Source organism: Rhynchophorus ferrugineus, unplaced genomic scaffold (assembly GCF_030347505.1).
Source record: "Rhynchophorus ferrugineus isolate W39M unplaced genomic scaffold, kcgeb_rfMv2 rfM8, whole genome shotgun sequence".
Taxonomy (NCBI): domain Eukaryota; kingdom Metazoa; phylum Arthropoda; class Insecta; order Coleoptera; family Curculionidae; genus Rhynchophorus; species Rhynchophorus ferrugineus.
In genome coordinates, this window is record NW_027472587.1 from 37,917,075 (window position 1) to 37,936,290 (window position 19,216).

At 31.2% G+C, this 19,216-nt stretch overlaps 1 protein-coding gene and 5 long non-coding RNA genes across 10 annotated transcripts in view; 4 read left to right on the forward strand and 2 right to left on the reverse strand.

The window, feature by feature from the left end:
* LOC143201194 (phospholipid-transporting ATPase ABCA3) overlaps nucleotides 1-19,216 on the reverse strand; it is a 46,509-nt gene that overhangs the window by 10,576 nt on the left and 16,717 nt on the right. Inside the window, exons 1-13 of one of the 5 annotated variants that reach the window (XM_076412100.1) lie at nucleotides 14,408-14,797; nucleotides 14,244-14,351; nucleotides 11,174-11,530; nucleotides 10,916-11,116; nucleotides 10,602-10,858; nucleotides 10,313-10,547; nucleotides 10,074-10,250; nucleotides 9,804-10,012; nucleotides 7,843-8,065; nucleotides 6,386-6,537; nucleotides 6,141-6,287; nucleotides 5,870-6,080; nucleotides 2,853-3,123 (exon numbers count right to left, since the gene is read on the reverse strand). In XM_076412100.1, coding sequence (XP_076268215.1) covers nucleotides 2,853-3,123; nucleotides 5,870-6,080; nucleotides 6,141-6,287; nucleotides 6,386-6,537; nucleotides 7,843-8,065; nucleotides 9,804-10,012; nucleotides 10,074-10,250; nucleotides 10,313-10,547; nucleotides 10,602-10,858; nucleotides 10,916-11,116; nucleotides 11,174-11,477 — 2,387 coding nt within the window. In that variant the 5' untranslated portion in view covers nucleotides 11,478-11,530; nucleotides 14,244-14,351; nucleotides 14,408-14,797. Of the gene's footprint in view, nucleotides 1-2,852; nucleotides 3,124-5,869; nucleotides 6,081-6,140; nucleotides 6,288-6,385; nucleotides 6,538-7,842; nucleotides 8,066-9,803; nucleotides 10,013-10,073; nucleotides 10,251-10,312; nucleotides 10,548-10,601; nucleotides 10,859-10,915; nucleotides 11,117-11,173; nucleotides 11,531-12,918; nucleotides 13,028-13,155; nucleotides 13,304-14,243; nucleotides 14,352-14,407; nucleotides 14,798-19,216 lie in introns of those variants that run through there. The other 4 variants (XM_076412098.1, XM_076412102.1, XM_076412101.1 and 1 more) reach the window with 4 other exon arrangements.
* LOC143201196 (uncharacterized) lies at nucleotides 492-12,208 on the forward strand. The gene is made up of 3 exons (XR_013006904.1): nucleotides 492-632; nucleotides 11,568-11,682; nucleotides 11,742-12,208. It is a non-coding gene; the product is annotated as an uncharacterized LOC143201196 (long non-coding RNA).
* LOC143201201 (uncharacterized) lies at nucleotides 1,803-2,190 on the reverse strand. The gene is made up of 2 exons (XR_013006909.1): nucleotides 2,050-2,190; nucleotides 1,803-1,989 (listed from the first exon to the last, which is right to left on the reverse strand). It is a non-coding gene; the product is annotated as an uncharacterized LOC143201201 (long non-coding RNA).
* LOC143201198 (uncharacterized) lies at nucleotides 10,244-10,776 on the forward strand. The gene is made up of 2 exons (XR_013006906.1): nucleotides 10,244-10,380; nucleotides 10,443-10,776. It is a non-coding gene; the product is annotated as an uncharacterized LOC143201198 (long non-coding RNA).
* On the forward strand, nucleotides 14,840-17,067 carry LOC143201197 (uncharacterized). The gene is made up of 4 exons (XR_013006905.1): nucleotides 14,840-15,065; nucleotides 15,123-15,513; nucleotides 15,569-15,799; nucleotides 15,977-17,067. It is a non-coding gene; the product is annotated as an uncharacterized LOC143201197 (long non-coding RNA).
* LOC143201200 (uncharacterized) lies at nucleotides 17,960-18,262 on the forward strand. The gene is made up of 2 exons (XR_013006908.1): nucleotides 17,960-18,049; nucleotides 18,112-18,262. It is a non-coding gene; the product is annotated as an uncharacterized LOC143201200 (long non-coding RNA).

A 19,216-nucleotide genomic window follows, 5' to 3' on the forward strand; every position in this document is an offset into this window, starting at 1 on the left:
AAAAAATATATAAACAGTAACACAAATTGAATATAATCTTTTTCTCTCTCATCTTTTCAAGTGACAAAAGCAAATCAATTCGAGCAATCGAAATTTGGATATTGTGCATATTTTTTGAGCGTATTTAATTATAACGTATTTAATAAGCATTTTGATATATATTTTAAAATATTCTTAGTTAACAAAAACATAATAAATAAATATGTATAAAATAAATATACTATAAAATCAGAAATTGAATAAATAAGAGTAACCAATCAATATATAAAATAAGATGAAAAGCGTAACATATAAAAGTTATAATGAAAGTTCTCTCTGTTTCAGGTCTTAAATGTGCTCCTTTCAAATAAGCGATTGGTCAGAAATAACGCCAAGAAATTTTGCGCTCTGTACAGGAATACATTGATTATTCCGAGTTAAGGAAGTACTTCAGTACAAAAACGAACTATTGATAATTTCCATCCAGCTGAAAGCCTTCCTGGGGTCTGAAGAAGAAGAAAATGTCATGATGTCTGCCTTAAATCAGTATTTGCATTAGGAATATTAAAGATAGTGTTAATTGCCATTTTATATGGGACTAAGGTCAGAGCCCTGGTGAACTCTGTTATTAAGGGGATAAACAGATGAAAAGTGTAAGTGTATTCATAATCATTGTTTGATAGTGTAAGAAATATAGAAAAGTATATTGCCTCGGATGTCCTAACAATGAGGTTGTGTGTTTATTAACTACCTCCAAATAAGGATTAAAGTAAGGTATACAAAAAGGTCACGATTGTACGTTTTCCGTTGCTAAATCCTTCGGAGATGAGAGTTTTAATTCAATGCAGATGATGATTAACAGCAGATGCGCAGAAGCTTCAGCTTTTCGTTAATCATCCGTTCCAGAATTTTAGACACATGGTCCGTAATGGTGATTATAGATAGAAATTGATCCATAATTGAAAAGGCTATTGTGAGATTTCTCCACCTAGAAGCAAAGGTCTCTTTAACCCACACATATAAATCTTTAAGACTTTTTAAGAGGGGAGTGGATATACTATCCGGCCAGGCCCAGAGAGCTGCTGAGCAGTATTTGGAGAGTAACTTCTTTAATTCAAGTAAACTGGATAGTTTATTGATAAGTAATTGTTCGGTCTCATTAAAGCCATTGGTGCTCTGATAAAATCCTATATTAAGATGATAGATAAGCCTTTGTTATATTAAAGAAGTGGGGAAACAGTGAGGAGGAAATTCATTCGATATTCATCAGCCATCCACTCCGATGCAACTTCCTAGAAACGTGATGCGGGAATACTGTTAAGTCGCTTGTCGCCCTTCCAAAATGTGTCGGTAGTAGTATCATGGGAGATTGCCTTCTACCATGAAGTATGTTTGGCTTCTTTCATTGTTTTTCTGCCAATGGCTCTTGTGTGTTTACAGGCTATTGAATTCACCTGCGTAGAATTTACCCTAAAATTGTTTAGAGCCCTTTGATTACGCTTTTTATACGCTTGATTGCTTCTTTACATTCTCTCGTTTACTATGAAATGAGAGGCAAACGGCGACGATAAGGATGGAATCTGGGACGGGCGAGGAATGAGAATTCGTATTGGGGCAAGTCAGCTCCGAAAAATCGAAATTTAGACATATCTTGAGTACTACTAGAAAAACCGGAAGATGTCGTCTTTTCCAACTAAGCTAGATACCAGGCAGTGGCAAAAAACGTGAAACACTGACCTGACAGAGAGATCCAAAATACCGTCATAAAGCTATAAAAAGGCAGATGTTATGAAAACGGTTATATTGCGAAATAAATACAAGAATTATAATAAATATAAATATAATATATAATGTATAATATATAATATATATACATCCATCCTGAACATGAGTCTTGAATTATTATCCTGGAATGATTACTTCCATATAAATCATCTGCACAGGCCCATAAGTCTACGGGTCCATAAGCAGAGAAGGTGAGGAGGGTCAAATCAATGGAGGATTGGGGACCTGAGGAAAATGATATGTGTGTAGGGGAGCCAGAATTTCAGATACTCAATTGTGGATTACCTAAAAAGTTAAATATGAAGTGCCTCTAGAATTGAAATTAGTAGAGCCCAATTCTGGTGATGGACTTTGAAATCGCTACCAGTGAGACACACAAGTAACTGAGTCATTAGGCCATTAAGGTAATTGGGATTAAGACAATAGGAAGGTGTAAATGCAAAGTATAATTAGAAACTGAAAATAAGATGCTATAACTTTCAAGTTTGTCTGGAGTAGAAGAATTCCGAATACATATTTGCTTCTGCTGCAACATCAGCATTAACTCTGTCTTTTCTATATATTTTTTGATACTATTCGAGATTCCACTGGATAATTAATTGATTTGGACGCATTATTTGTTTTGCGTAGTCTCACATATTTCAGTTGAATCGTCATCTAAACAACAATAACCAGAAGTTTATTGGTTTTGTTTTTCTTGTCTGGAGATTTTGCATTTTTGAGTATTTTTAGAATTGAAGATTGGGAAGGACGAGCCGTAGGATGAGATGAGAGAGGTTGTGAGGTAGTTGTATTATGAGAAGTCAAGATATGTAGGCTAGAGGGCAGTGGAGATTTGGAAAGAGGGGTTATTAGATTTGGAAGCAGCGCGTGGACGGGATCAATTGGATACGGGAGTAGTATAAAAAGACGAAGGGGGAAGATTCTCTTGTTTCCATTGACGGAAAAACCTTTCATTAATCAAGTCGCATAACAACCTAGCTGAAGACAACACTCATGTCCCAGGGCTGTCATTCCCTAAGCTCAGATAACGAATTTGAACCCCGTGAAAGAAATAGGCATAATAATTATAATACTATAATACTTACCCTAAGAAAACATCCTCGAGTGTGGTCGATGTAAAGGACATGCAATCGATTTTCAAGTCTTCCTTACCGCGTTCCAAACATTCAAACAACTTGGTGTAATTATTTTTCGTGGGCAACATGAGCACAATTTCGTTTCCATCTGGTCTACAGAATGTAATATTGTCATATAGGTTTTTGGATACGTTTATTCGAATTTCGTTCTTCAATTCTTCCACGGCTTTCATCACATCCGCTTTCTCGTTAATAAGTAATTTCAAATAGTAACCGATATCTGAGCATGATAAAAATACTGTATTAGCGTAATATACATAGTAATCGTAATATATTCGTGGATGAATGAAAATTTCTATTTTAGCATTCAATTTACAGTTAAGAAACTCAAATTTAATGAGCATTGATCAGGTTCTTTTTGCAATTGAAAACCCAATATTGACTTTAGGTTATGTTTTTGTAATCACTAATTTACTAGTCGTTATTCATCTGTCTGGAAGGAACCATCCATCCTAACTTAGTTTCTAATCTAATAATGTTTATACATTAACACTGATGTTTTTTTTTTAAATTAAAAGAATATTTGATTCTTTTGAATCTGTGTCCATGTTGAAACATTGTGCCGGCTGCCCGGTGCTTCTTTGGGATTCAACAGTTACTTTCTGGTCCAGCAGGCATTCAATTTTGAATATGTGGTGCTCGCCTCTGGGCACTATGACCTGGGTGAATGGGATGGCGATCCCGGCTTTTGTCCGCCATCTCTTTACGAAAGATAGATGGAATTCATTTTCCTGGAGTGCTTCTCTTATTTGGTCTTCTGTATTCGATTCTAGTGGTTCGCTGTCGATGACCTTGAGTGGCATCACCTGTAAGGATCTGAAGGAGTGGAAAGGATACTTCCTCTCCAGTAATTTGGTTGTTCTTCTTCTTGGTCTTCTCTATCTTGGTTGTTCTTCTTGGTCTTCTCTATCTTGGTTGCCAGTCTGTAGTCGCCAGCGGTTTTGGGGTAAAATACCACTTCCTTAGGTTTTGTCCTTGTATTATTTTTTAATATACAGACGAGCTCCATATATTTAGTTCTATCTCGGAGTACTATCGGCTAGATCTATCTATATGTTGCAACAGTAGTGTTTCTTGAGGTCGGTAGGTCAGCTGTATGCAATAGATGCTGCTATTTCTGTATGTCTTTCTGTTTTTAGAAGGTAAATTTGGTGATATTAAACTGTCTAATTTCTCTAAATAATGGCCAGTTATTTTTGGTATTATGTAAAGGTGGTTTTGTTTTGTTGAGAATATTTGAGTTGACTGTTATAACTGGTGAGTGATCAGATGATAGATAAAAGTCTATGGTATTGGGAATTTTATTTCTATCTGACGGCCAATAGGTTGACTCACCAGTAGAGATATGCTGTAAATTATGTGCCCCACATTACCTGTTTTGTATTGTAGGCTCCTCCAGCAATGAAGCTATTACCCAGCGTGTTAATGAAACCGTGGTATTATTATATATAACAGTGTTGTTGTGTTTGATGTGAACAATAGATAGTCGTAATTGTTAATGGACCGTGCACTTCTTCAATGGTTACACTGATGGCTTGTAAATATCCTCTTCCTGCTTTTGATTGGTTTTCTTTGTTGTACTGTTTCTTCTGTCTCTGTCAGCGTACTGAAACTGTACTGTATGTTTAGATGGATTTTTAAAGCCAATAGTAGCCGATTTTCGTTTGTTTTCGGACGACTTATTCTTCCGGAACTCTCAAGCGTTTTTATTTGTAACAATGTTCCATTCTGGCATTTGAGGGGTTTCAGTTATTGGCAGTTGATCGCTATTTCAAATAGCGGGTGATTCAATTGATAAGTCAACGTAGAAGTGTTGTGGATTAGTCATTGTGTATTGAAATTAACCGTACAGATCACTTATGAGTTATTAAATGTTTAATTTAATTTTTAAGTTTACGCGCCTCATATTTTACTCGCTCGATTTACCGTTCCGAAAATAAGAATGAAAATTCATAGAAAGTAGATCCTTGCTTATAAATGTGTTCACGTTTTAAATCACGTTCTCACCCTACAATGGTTGAAACTAGGTTTCCACTTTTTATGACCGGCACTTTTATAACACCAACAGTAACTCAGATGTTTTTTTTTACAACAGAACGTTCTGAAAGGTACGTCTACACTCCGAGGTGATTTGAACAGAAGTGATATTTTAACAATATTTTGTTGGTAGGTTTGGATCCAATTATTTAAATTGTCACGGGTCTGATGTAATATTCTGATGTTTTATATCTGTTATTATTTTCAACAGGAATTTATCAAATGCCTTACCTATTACAGGTAGCAGTAACATAGGTCTATAGGATTTTACTTCATTTGTTAATTTTCCAAATTATGGCATCATGGTGATTCTGGTCATCTTTCAAACATGGTTTAGCTGAAATGCTGTATCGATTAAGTCGATGAATTTGATAATTATCTTTCTTAGTTGTCATCAATCATACATCATAATCTTTTGGCGTAGCTAATTGAATGATTAAATTTTCATAGTCTAACAAATTTATATTCAATATCACTTTTGTTTGGTTTAAAAGTTTGCTCTAACTGGTCAGCGAAATCCCTTTATTGATTGTTGTATGCATATTGTGTAGACATAGTCATTTTAGGTTTTTTCCTTTTCAGCCGTTGCGTTATATTGTTGAAAATATTTTTATTTCCAGATGTTCTATTTTGTTGCTATTTCTTCGTGATTTTTGTATATCAAAGAAAAATATCTATTTTTGGTAATTCTAGAAATACCTGCCATTAGCATTCCCAATTGTGATTCAAATGTCCATTTTCTATTTCTGGTATTTAAAGCCACCACCATATTGTTTTCTATTTTTAAATTCTTTCAAAAAAGATTTAACAACCTTTTCCAGCTTGTCCAACTTTGAGTTTTAATAGCAATTCGTTGTTGGTAACATTTTTTTTACTTCTCTGGCTTAGATTAAATAAAATGTTTTAACTTTAAGTTGTCTGTGACTCACCGTATTGCTTTTTCAATCCCATTGGCGTTCCAAAGCAGCGCAAATGTCCATCCTCCATGATGGCGATCCAGTCGGCCAATGCGTCGGCTTCATCCAAAAAATGAGTGGTGATCAGAATGGTTCTATTTCTCCTCAAATTTAATAACAAGTCCCATAACTCCCTGCGCGATTCAGGGTCCATACCAGACGATGGTTCATCCAAAACTAAAATCTGAATATAAAAAATTACATGACCGACCCATTTCTAAGATCAATTCGATTTAAAACGCACCTTGGAATTTCCAACAACGGCCATACCAAGACAAAGTTTACGTTTCATACCTCCGGATAATGTGTGAGGCATACTATTGGCCTTATCTTCCAAAGATAATTTCTTTAATAGTTTTGTAATCTCATCTGCATCGAATTTACCCTTCAACTATATTTGAAAAAATGTTTTTATATGTATTATATATACCTTCCAAGCTCTTTAATTCGCAAATCTAAATAACTTAATGAAATATAACCAATGTTTACCTTGGCAAAAAATTTCAGATGTTCTTCAACTGTCAAGTCAGGAAAAAATAAATTGTGTTGTGTACAGAGACCTATGGAATTGGACAAGGCCGATCTGGAATTGGATTCTTTTCCGTTGATGCTTATTTTACCCCAAGTTTTCCTTATCAAGCCTAAAATAATAACGACATATAGTATCTAATATATAATAACGACATATAACGGTATATAAGTACAAAACATACTTCAGAAACAAAGGTTTTATGCTAACAAGTACCAAATAGGATGTTTATTTTTACGATTCATATTTATATAAGGTTCATACGATGTGTCGAGAGCCTTATCGAAAATCAGATTCGAAAAGTTGTCTCCGGGGTTTAGTTTTCAGTTTAGAACTGTCCATGCATTACAAAATACTTTCTCACATGTATTTAAAATACGAAATCCGGAATACTTTTAAATTGTGTATTTAAGATACAAAATACAGTATTTTAACTATTTTTATTTAGAAAATAAAACACGAAAAAAAAAGTTGTACAATACACTCGGGAAGAGGAATATGCTTTCACGAATACTAGATTTTTAAAGGCACTATCAGACAAATATGATCTTGTCGGGAGTGAATAATACCTGCTAAAGAAAACAATCTTTCTACAGTCCTGATGTGCACAAATTTATATTATATCGTATAACACTTTTTTTTATATATTTGGATAGCGTTCAAAGATGGTAAGCATTTTGCTTTTATCATTTAGGAAGCTGCCTAACTCTATATTTTTGGTGACTTTGTTTGATCACTGTCCCTGTCCTGATCCTTTTAACTTTTAACTAACTGCTACTCCTGTTACTACTGTTTTATGTAATTTGTTTTTAAATCATTAATTGCAAGATATTAAATTATTTAATTCTTATATGTTGTGCTGCTTTCTGGCAACCAACTCATTTTGTAACTGGCGTGACGCCAATATGGTTCCCTTTCTCTCAAATCTTCTTCCTGAGCCCTCGTTTAGTTATAAACATAAATATAACAATAAAATATCTCAAACAAGTAGGCAAAATTTTGCCACAGTAATAAATGTTGCCCTGAATGTAATCTAAAGCTTCAGCAATTTTAATACTTTCAAATAATTCCTCCAAGTATTTTAGTTTTATGATCGAGAAAGTTTTAGTTAGATTCTAAAGGCGTTAATGAAGATATAAAATTTTAATACAAAATGCCTTAAATTTAACTAACATAAAGGTAAATATTCAGACAATAAACAATAAAGAAAGCATTGGCATTTAACAAACAGAAATACACTCCAATGCGTCGAAACAAAGATTGACATATTTAGCGCTCGCTATTTTGCTTGGGAAAGACATTCAAAATGAACATTAAAAGATGCATTATTTGCACATAAGACCCTTTCAAGTCTCTTGAGAGAAATGCTTTCGCGAAATTGTATTTTATCAATATTAAATTAAATATTTCGAATTACCTGTGATCATGCCTATCGTTGTTGATTTCCCAGCACCATTATGACCAAGTAAAACAGTGATTTGGTCTTTATAAATGTCAAGTGATAAATTGCGCACGACAAATTTCTTGTTAAACTCTTTCGACACATTTTCCAGTTGGATTCCAATATTTAATTCTCCTTTTTCGATTACCTCTAGGTGAGTGCTCTCGGGGCATTCAGTTTTTGAGTCCTTTTTGCAGAACTGAAAATATATATTATGATAGAGACAAAATATAATTTCTGCTTTTCCAGTAATAATCCACAAAAGGTTCCGTAAATAAGCGCCATTCGTCTACTTAACCTTAGACGCATAAACAACAGGTCAATTGAAAAGTCCTCGGCCTGACACATAGATGACGCTACTAGAATTAAATTATAGTTAGTCCTAACCCTCAAAAGATGCGTGTATAAATTTGACAGCTGTTGGATCATTGTAAATTATAGTATTTTGAGTGAAGCAACTTTTGTTATTGTGGAAAAAATTGATAAAAAGGAATTTTGCTTGTTGATAAAATATTATTTTTTTTGAAGGAAAAAATACAGTTGAAGCAAAAACTTGGCTTAATGCCGAGTTTCTGGACACTGCCCCAGGAAAGTCAACCATCAAGGATTGGTAGCATACCAAGTTTAGACGTGGTAAAATGAAAAAAAAGCACCGAAGACAGAATCCACAACATGATTTTGAATGACCGACTGAACTTTACATCATATCATTCACGAATATTTGGGTATGAGAAAGCTCCGTGCAATGTGGGTACCGCGCGAACTCACTTTTGACCAAAAACAACGAGTTGATGATTCGGAGCAGTGTTTGAAGACGATCAAACGTAATAAACCCGAGTTTTTGGGTCGATATGTTACAATGGATGAAACATGGCTCCATCATTTCACTCCGAAGTCCAATCCGAGTGGACTTCACACGATGAACCTGCTCCAAAGCGTGGGAAAACGCAACGGTCGGTCGGCAAGGTTATGGCGTCTGTATTTTGGGATAATTTGGAATGCGCATGGAATAATTTTCATTAACTACCTGGAAAAAGTAAGAAGCATTAACAGAACTATTACATAGCGGTATTGGACCGTTTGAAGTACGAAATCGCCGAAAAACGGCTGCATTTGAAGAAAAGGAAAGTACTGCTTTACTAAGACAATGCACCGTGTCAAAAATCCATGAATCGGGCTTCGAATTGGTTCCTCATTCACCGTATTCTCCAGATCTGCCCCCCAACGACTATTTCCAGTTAGATCTCAAAAGAATGCTCGCTGGAAAGACATTTTCGTCGAGTGTAGTACTACAAAAAATGCTATTGAAAAGTTGGAGGATCGTTATAATCAGTGTATCACCCTTGAAGGGAATTATGTTGAATAAAAAAACAAATTTTGGCGAAAATGTTATTTATTATGGTAGGCCGGGGGCTTTTTAATTGACCTGTTTATTGGGTTAATATGTAAATACTAATGTTTATTGGTTCGCGCCGGATGAAGATCCCGTCATATTGATTCAATCTCTGTTGTGATTTTAACCGAGTTGCTTGTAAAGTATAAATACAGAGCGACTCAATTGAATCCAGTATTTTAATTGCCCAACCATCTTCACCAAACCGATTCTAACATTAGCCAAAAGTTATTTCCGTTTGAAAATGAAAATATTCATTTTATATCCAAAGAAATTCTTTTCTGTCAAATTTTGTCAATACTTGTGACTACTTTTGAAAAACCACTTTAGGATAATTCTACCTATTTACTTTACAAGAAAAAAATCGATTTGAAAGAAAAATTAACGTTAGAAATAAGGTAATTTTAAATGCGCTGTTAAAACGCTCCAAATCCTCTCAAATACATCTGCATCTTTATCTTCAAATTATCATCACATTTTTCAGTAGGTTTGCCATCGAAATCTAGTCGCCATTCGCTAATGAGATAATTTCGAAAACACTTACCCTAATAAGATAATTTATTGGATAGCTAATGGGATAGAACCAAGACTGTTTGATGCCAAATTTCCCAGGGTTTACTGCGTCAAAGTAAAATGTCAATATCATGTATATGACGCAGTCAAACAATAACATAGCAAAAACATTTGCCATTGTTACGGTACCAGTTGCATCATCAGGTGGGGTAAAGATATTTCTCCAGTTGACACCAATTTCTAGAACAAAAATCGACATTTACCAATAAACGACTAAAGGAATTCGGCTTACACAGCGTACCTCTTTCTTCAAATAGGGCAATAATTGAATATCCGAAATAGAGAGATGTATTAGGTAGTAGCATCATAAGCAAGTCATACAACTTGGAAATTCCATTGTTATTTGGGTCTAATGAATATATTGGAACAAAGTAACTTAATATCCAATAGATCAAACCAACTAACATTGCCATTGTTGCTAAAACCACACATAGACAAATTATATGTTATCTTACAAATTGTATCATTATCTGTACTTACGTTTACTAAACAATGTACTTAGGAACAATGCTGAAATACAAGCGGCCAGGACATATAACATTAAAAAAGTAAAAATAATTGTGCCTGAAGTGTGTTGAATAACAGGAAGATCTGAAGTTGAAATTTTTAGGCACAATGTTATAATCAAAACAGAAACGACCATGGGAGCAATACTGTAAATAAACCAGCTCAACCACAACATCCACGACCTCATGCCAACCATTTTTACCAGCTCCTGTTTAAATAATTTTAGTGAACCTAATTTGAATTGTCAATGTTTTATGCGTACCTTAATACCGGAATGTTTTTCTGCTACCACTCTTTGTATTATGGATGGACACACAAAGATAAAACTCATCAAGGTAACCAATGGCAGAAAATGGTAAAACATTGGAGTCAAGCCTTTATCAGCTTTATGCGGAGGGTATGGAAATTCTTGTATCTGAATAAAAATATTTTCTGTATCTTTTTTACTTATTTTTTCTATATAAGACATATCAATAGCTAATTGTAATTGCAAATAGCCTCTGAAGTGATAAGGTGTTCCTATGATTTAAACATTATGTTAATTGTATATATTTGAATAGTGAGGATATCTCTCACCGGTCCCAGGCTCAAAACTGTATGGATTATTGTAAAGATTTTCAGTTTCCCAATTTAGTCCCTGTTGGTGATAACTCAATGTGTAATCTAGTTTTCTAGTTGAATTTTTAGAATTAAATATAACAGCAACTAAAGTTTCATTGTTGCCGGTGGCCTTAAAGTATTCCAGGAGTGATTCCTTATCAGAGAAACCTTTTACATCTGCAACAAACAATTAGTATTTATATGATTGAGATTCCACTTATTACAGTGACTTACTGTTGTTGATGATAGAGAACTTTTCCTGAACCGAGTGTATAATATCCCAGTTAAAAGGGGTCTTTGGTGCATAATAGATTTGGGTCTCGCCTAAATTTAATCCAACGGGTATATAATCTATGGGTTCTTTGTAATTATTAGTTACTCCAATATCAATGCGCCCAAGATAGTCGATTTTGCTTCGCGCATATGCCAATAATACAAAAAACAAAACTGGAATGACTGACTCACAAAGTGTTAAAAACCAGTGCCTCTTTCTTATTATACAGTTTTTCCATAATATTACTCTGAGTTTATGATACATATTTACTCATATATATACGAACATTTACATGTAAGATATCAACATAGGTGTACCTAAAAAGAAGGAGAGTATATCTTTATGTTTGAACAGTGACTTGGATAGTGCAAGTGGCAATAAAGGAATTTTTGACAAGTTGACGTAAAATGGAAACACAGCAATAAAGTTAACAAGAACTAAACGTAAAAAGGCAAATATGCTCTCTAATGTAAGTAAAATACATTACATTACATACATACATTACTTGAATATGAAATTATTGATCAGGTCGATTAGACCCCAGGGAATACCACTACATAAAAAAACGAAGAGATACATTTAATATAAAATAGCCCACTGTATAAACTATTGTGGCTGTATAATTATAGTTTAAGCTCATCCATAATAATATGCATAATGTACTATGATATTAAAATTTATATTATAATTAATTATAATTATATTATTTATATATATTAATCATTTTAACTATATTGGCTGTTTGATCTAAACGATTTTGGTCTTTTTTATGGTAATGTTTATTTATATGATTCTTGGAGTCCTTATTAATTGTTGAAGTATGTACATTTATTTAAATATGGTGTTTTTATAAAAATAGAAAGGCATATAAAAATTATATTTTAATTATTTCATTTTATTCAATAATTTTTTAAATAAAATGTGTTATTTCAAAAAATTTTCAATGTTTATCCCTCTCTTTATATATAGTTTCAACATTAAATCAATTATTTGATATTTGTGTATTTTTATTTATAAAAAGTAATGATAATGCGTAATATGATGTTTTTATAAAAATAGAAGAGTTTGACATATCTTAATTATATTTTTATTATTTTGTTTTATTCAATACTTTTTTAAATAAAAATGTGTTATTTCCAAAATTTTACCATTTTTATTTACCTCCTGAACCTATTTACCTGCTTAATATTGGAAATGTTGTGGAATAATGTATCCTAAACAAGACGAAAAGTTAAAAATATCACCTCTGTGAGTACAAAATTCATAGAGAAAGTCTAATAACTTATTGATCAAGAATAGAAATAAGAATTATATAGACTGGTATTAATTTATATCTGCTACATGGAGTATGGTTATATATTAGTAAACAGTTAATTACAGTTTAGAAGGCGAGATGTTCATTAACTGTATTGAAATTATTTCAAACACAACAGTCAACTAGTATCAGAAAAGGTGACGAGTATAAGATAACTTGGATGGACTGTGATCCACAGTACATATAAAAAGATATTATACTGGTATTTTATTTAAAATAATACACCAAAACATAAACTTGCTGACAATGTAAAATATTTTGATAGATATATTGGAAAAAACGAGGGGTTATCATTTTGATACTACAGTGATATGATATCTACTGCATGAATAATCACAGCTAAATAAGTGACTATATTATATAGAAATTACCCTATTTAATAGATTTTACCATATATCTCTCAAAGATCTTTTTCGGTATCTTCATCACAAATATTTATCAATTTATTACAATATTCAAACATGTTTCTGGTAATAATAAATAAAATTGGAGGTAGTCTCTTTCCAACACGTATTGAAATCCAAAGTATGCCACGCCTTATAATCTTATTTGTTTTTGTTCCCTCTGGTACTTCACGAGTAAACCCTTCCTGTTTCTGGAAGAATTATCGATAGCAAAAAATATTACCTTTCAACGGTGACATTGATTCATGGCTGCCGATAGAGTCACAAAAGCAAAGAATTCGAAAAATACGACAATCTTAAAAATACTTAACCTTAATTTTAAGTAGTGGGGCAATGTTTCACTTAGACCAATCATTGGTGGCGCTGACAACGTGAATTTCATTGGTTAGTTTAAAATAATTATGTAGAACACTGTAAGGAAAATACTTTGCTTTGATTGATCTGCCATTTCGTCTAATTACTTTATGATGTCACATCTATTGGCCAATAGTATTTAAATGAAAATCAAAATTAATTTATTAAAATAAAATCCTATACAATTATACATTAATGTAAATAATAGATATATATATATATATATATATATATATATATATATATATATATATAAATACAAAAAGGAAAAAAAACAAACTATATAAGTGTAAATTAAAAATAATTATGAAGTCTATTCTAGGCAAAATTAAAATATTCTTCTATAACGCCTTCTCATATTTGTTTAATGCCATTAATTTTATGGGATCTATTAGAGTATACTATAAATCAATTGAAACACTAAAAATGTATGTGTTTTTTTAAAGATATTTAGATTTCAGAGTATCTGATATGTGGAACTACTTAATATAGACTGTAGATAAATATTACATGTTCATCTTCTTCACAATTTGCTCCGGGAGAATAATGTGAAAAAATTGAAGTAATGATGAGCCCTTTTAAAGATTCTCGAACATACTAGGTGAAGGGTGATGTTTCTACTTCCAAAACCTCTAATAGATCCAATAAAATTCTCTAAGAAATCTTGGTTAAGATTTCTTAAACAAATGTAGTTATTTGTAAATTTAAACAAAATAGATTTCTTTAAGGTAATAAATCCCCTAAAAGTAGCAATTAAATTTTTAATTGATGGCACCGTAACAAATATTTTTTTAACAAGGCATTCAAATTTGATACTATTTAAATATACAATAGCTCTATTAAATTATTGAACATTAATTGACCTAAAAAGTTGAAGTATTACAAATACTTTAGGGATATTTTACAATTAAAAATAGTATTTATTACTGCTGATTATCCAGTTATCTTAATTATTACCTTCTTGCAAGACTTTATATGGAGATGTCACATTAACAGCATATAACAATTTGGTACATTAATTAAATTTTATTACCACTAGCATCTTCATAAGTAGTTTTTGATTTTCTGTAAACAAACAATATATAAATAGACATGTAGTAGATAGATAATTTTATATGCACCTGATAAAAACAATGTTGAATATGTATTTACCCTAATACCTATTTGTGAAGACTTTGATACATTTGCGTTGTGGTTTATCCAGGTAACTTACTACTATTTATTTGATCAACCTATTTTTAGAAAAGAGCGAGATCATTCTTTGGGAAACGATGTCTAATTTCGGTAGTAGATTTTCACCCAGGTACACTACATATTTTACTACACGGATGTATTGTCATCAATTTTTATATTATTACTCCATAATAATTAATGTAAAACAGAAAATATGCACAACGTAAAATGAAGATTTCTTGACCTAAACAAAAACCAAAACTTTCAAACAGCAAACTTAAAAAGGGGCGCCCATAAAAAATGCTGCCTTCTCACAATTTGATGGACTCCATGTCAGTGGCAGTTCCAGGAATTTAAACTAACCAATCACAATCGCAGCGCAATCGTTGATTGAACTAAACAAAACATTCCCCCAAGGTCGCCTATACCTTGAAATTTCTGTTTTTGGCATTTATTTGTTTAACTATTAAAGCGTTTGATATGGTATTTTAAAGTTATACTGTGATGTTACTTTTTACTTAAAAAGAAGGCCTTTTAGTTTAACATTTCAACGTTTTAGCACGATTCAAAATATGTCAAAATAGGTTTAGTTAAAATAAGTCAAAGGTAGGTTTAGTTTCAGTTGTTACAAATAGGATAAATTAATTGACTTAAATTTTGCAGTGAAAATAAATTAATATGTCAAGTTTGTAATATGACATACTTAGTAGCTAGAGAAAGAAAGATTTCACCATGAGCTTGCTGCACAATATAGGCCGAAACAATAATGATCATCTGCCTTCTCTGTGTTTCCAACTTAATGATTGTAGTATCCTTTAGTATACGTACTGAATTTCGGCAGCATCTTTGTTGGAACCATAATATAAATGATAAACAATCTAATCTATATTTTAAGAACTTGTAAGGCTTTGAAAGTTGGAAGCTACAGGACGATAAAGAAAAAATATATTACTTAAAGAATTTCTTAGAAAACAAGGTGTTTATATACCACTGTATAAGGAGAGCTTATTAACAAAGAAGCTTATATACCACCGTATAAGGAGTTATCATCAAGGTAGTATTTTCCATAAAGCTATCAATATGATTATTATCTTACAAATGAATTTTAGGTAGGGTATGATAAGTCAAGAAGAGTTACAGGCAAAAAATTAATTTGCGTCTGTGTATATAAATTATTTTTTGTTAAGAATGTTATAAAGGATTGTACTTGCTACAGCTGAGTGATTTGTTGATAAGGAAAAGTAATCTGCCAAAATATTCAAGCAGAAATAAAAGAAAATAGTTGAAAGGTATACTAAAATAAAACACAAAATATTAACATCATTGAGGTGTATTAGACGGTAAGCCATTTTTTCATGAAATATATTAACCTTGCCGTTACTTGGAAATTTTGATTTAATTTATTCTGACAAAGCTTTTGTAGAAAGTGTCTCTTTCATTGCTGACAAAAAAAACTTATGAAGTTACCTATTAAATATTCTTATTTTGTTAACTGTGTTTTTATGGTTCCTTTTTAGTTAAAATGATTTGTTTAAATTTTAAGACATCTCAAGTGTTGAGTCCCTGGATGTAGTACCATTTCAAATAGAATACCCAGCTTCCCTAGGGATCCTGTTCTATGTCAGAAATGGTTTTTAGCAATAAATAATGAAAAACTGATGGGAATATCTTGTGAGATCTTAAATTAAAGCAAATGGGTTTGTAATGTAGATTTTACACAGGATAACTACAAACCGAAGTGTAGAAGAGCCTTGCTTAACGGGGATATGGTTTCCACCTTTTATTTACATTTTAAGTCTTTTATGATGATAATTATATGTAATTGATTTGTAAAATATAACAAACCTCAATTTTAGCTATGGCATAGAAGAATCCTTGATCCAAATATGTTAGGAAATGTGAGTTGAACAGTGAATAGAGTGAATAGTATGATATATGTAATTTGACAAAGCCAGGGACTTTTTTTACTTTGTTGGTAAATTATATCTTGACTGTTCTATTGAATTCCCAGATTATGCACAAAACTTAACAAGCAGTCTGTGCAATATCTTAAATCACCAATGCCTGTATTTTTCAAAACGATCAACTGTTTTAAGAATTCTGAATGAGACATAATTAAAAAGATATAGTAAGGTGTTGTAATAATATAGTAGATAAGTGGTAATAATTAGGTGTTGTTTGTTTTCGTGGATGAGAAAAGTGAACCTAATAGCAGAAGGCAAAAATGTAAAATTTTTTATTGTAATATTTAAATATTACACAGCTTCTATGGATGATGTACAATTATATACTTACAATAAATATTTGGTAAAGAAAATATTTAAAAAAAAACATTTCAAAGTCGATAGTCTTCAACATATATATTGTGTTGTATTCTATATTGGGCCGAGTTATATTTAAGATAATATAAAATGTTCCATATTGTATAGTTTATTAAATTTTGTACATTTAAAAGAACAAGTTTTGTGTTAAATCTGTTATATTAGGTTGTAATGTATTGTTAGTACAATATGTTGTCATTAAACATAGAAAATTCCAAGAATTTTCATTTGATATCATTGTAATGTAAATTTTACATATATTTAAATAAAATATATTTTTAATCTTATATAGCATTTTTATTAATAAAATATTTTAAATTTCCCGCTATTCAAATTGTCAGTCGCGTCCTCTGTGATAAATTAATGCTAAACTTGTCACAGGTAATATATGGGAGATATACTTCTATATAAATATATCCATATATATTATTCGATATTTATAAGAGAATATCTATATATCGGAGAAAAAAAATATCGATATTCTATTGCAATATATATTGATATTTTTCACAAATCCTAAAAAATATAAAAAAAATCTAATCATTTTAAATTAAGTATCAAAATATGCTTAACCCTTAAAATTAAGTAAATACCAATTTAAACAGTATGTAAAAGAATTATTAATCGGATTTTTATAATGTTTAAGAAATATAATTAATTTTTTTGAAAAAATATCTATATATCTTTCAAAAAAATTAAAAACAGGCCGGTTTTAAGATTATGGTTCTGAAGAGTGTACAGGAATACACACAAGTGATTTTTGAGTTGCCTATTATCAATGCAAATCCTTTTACAATACTACTGTTCACGTTTCTTGGAAGTTACTGTCGCTAATCACTATATTTATTATATTAATAATTCTATTAATACACATTTTACTAAGTATATATCTCTAACTTATGTTTATTCATTATTAATCATTTCAGTTTTAATTAAGTACACAAAAAGATAAATAGGTTTCCTAAGAAGGGTTTTTTTTGTAGATAAAATTCCTTTATAGATAAGATAATACATATATATAATATATACATATATATATATATATATATATATATATATATATATATATATATATATATATAGATATATATATAATAAGTATGTAATATTTATAATATTTTTATTAAATGATCATTTCCGATTTTGTGATAGGTTTTGCAAAGTCGAGACACCAGACGGCGCTTTGACTCGTAATAATATTTTGACATAGAGTATTGTATTTAGGGTTGAAACTTTTTTTCTTAATTATAACGTGCTCTTATTTATGAGGTAATGGGTCATAAAAAATCTATATCATTAAAATATGTACATAGTACTTATTACGCCCATAGAAAAATGCAAATAGATCCAGTTCCGTGGACCTGCTCGAAACAAAGCTCTTACAGGAAATTTGTAACCAATAAAGTTGCCGTGTAATCAATTAGACTGTCTGTTTAACTATATTATTGTGAATGTTAATCGATTAAATGGTCAGTATATTAAGTATTGTTTCTTATTTTGATAGGATTATAAAGAATGTTACGTAGCTTTTTGTTATTGGAAATAAAGAACTTAAATATCGTTCTACATACAATGGTCCGTCATAATCATACTTCCATTATGAGCGAATCTTCTCATTCTCAGCATTATTTATATCTGTTACGTGCATTTTTAAGTAATCAGCTATTATTAGTTTGTTTTTAAAATAAAATCATTAACTATTGCCCTAACCTAATTTGTTTTCTTTTAAGTAATATGTTCTAAAATTATATTTAATTTAAATCGAATTAATATATTTTTGCAATCTTGACAAGAAATAAAAAGAATTAAATAAAAAGAATAAGGAAGTCTGAAGAAGTAACGAGAGCTGGAATCAGGAATCGAATGTATAGTCTTTTCATATGTGATCATAAATTGATATACTATTCTGAAAGTGCAAAATTAGTATAATAAACCATCTCCATCTGTAATTTAGCCTAGATTTATATTTATAAAGTTCTTCTGATTGTTTTTCAATACATCCATTAGTTGTGTTATTCGATAGTGCTTTGTGTCTGTTAATTCTATATTTTTGTAATTACTATCTAAAAGCCGACATCTTCTCAGAGTATTAAAAAAAGTTTTTAAACCATTCCCGTCTGAGCTATCTCAAGATGACGAAAATAAAATTATTACCTAAATTCGTATTTTAAATGGATTTATCCTGGATATACCACGCCACTTCGTCGTCAATATGAAACGCTATGAAGCATTTTTTCTAGTTAAACGATCACCATCCCAATCGGAATCATCCATTTCTTCAGTGCAGTTGGGGACTTTTAGATATCAAAGTATTATTTTTCAGCTGTCTATGCATTTTCCTTTGGCTTGTCTAAATATCTGCTTAGATATGTAGTGCTATATGCTATAACCTGACATTGCGGGTCTCGTAACGTACTATAAGTGTTACGAATCACT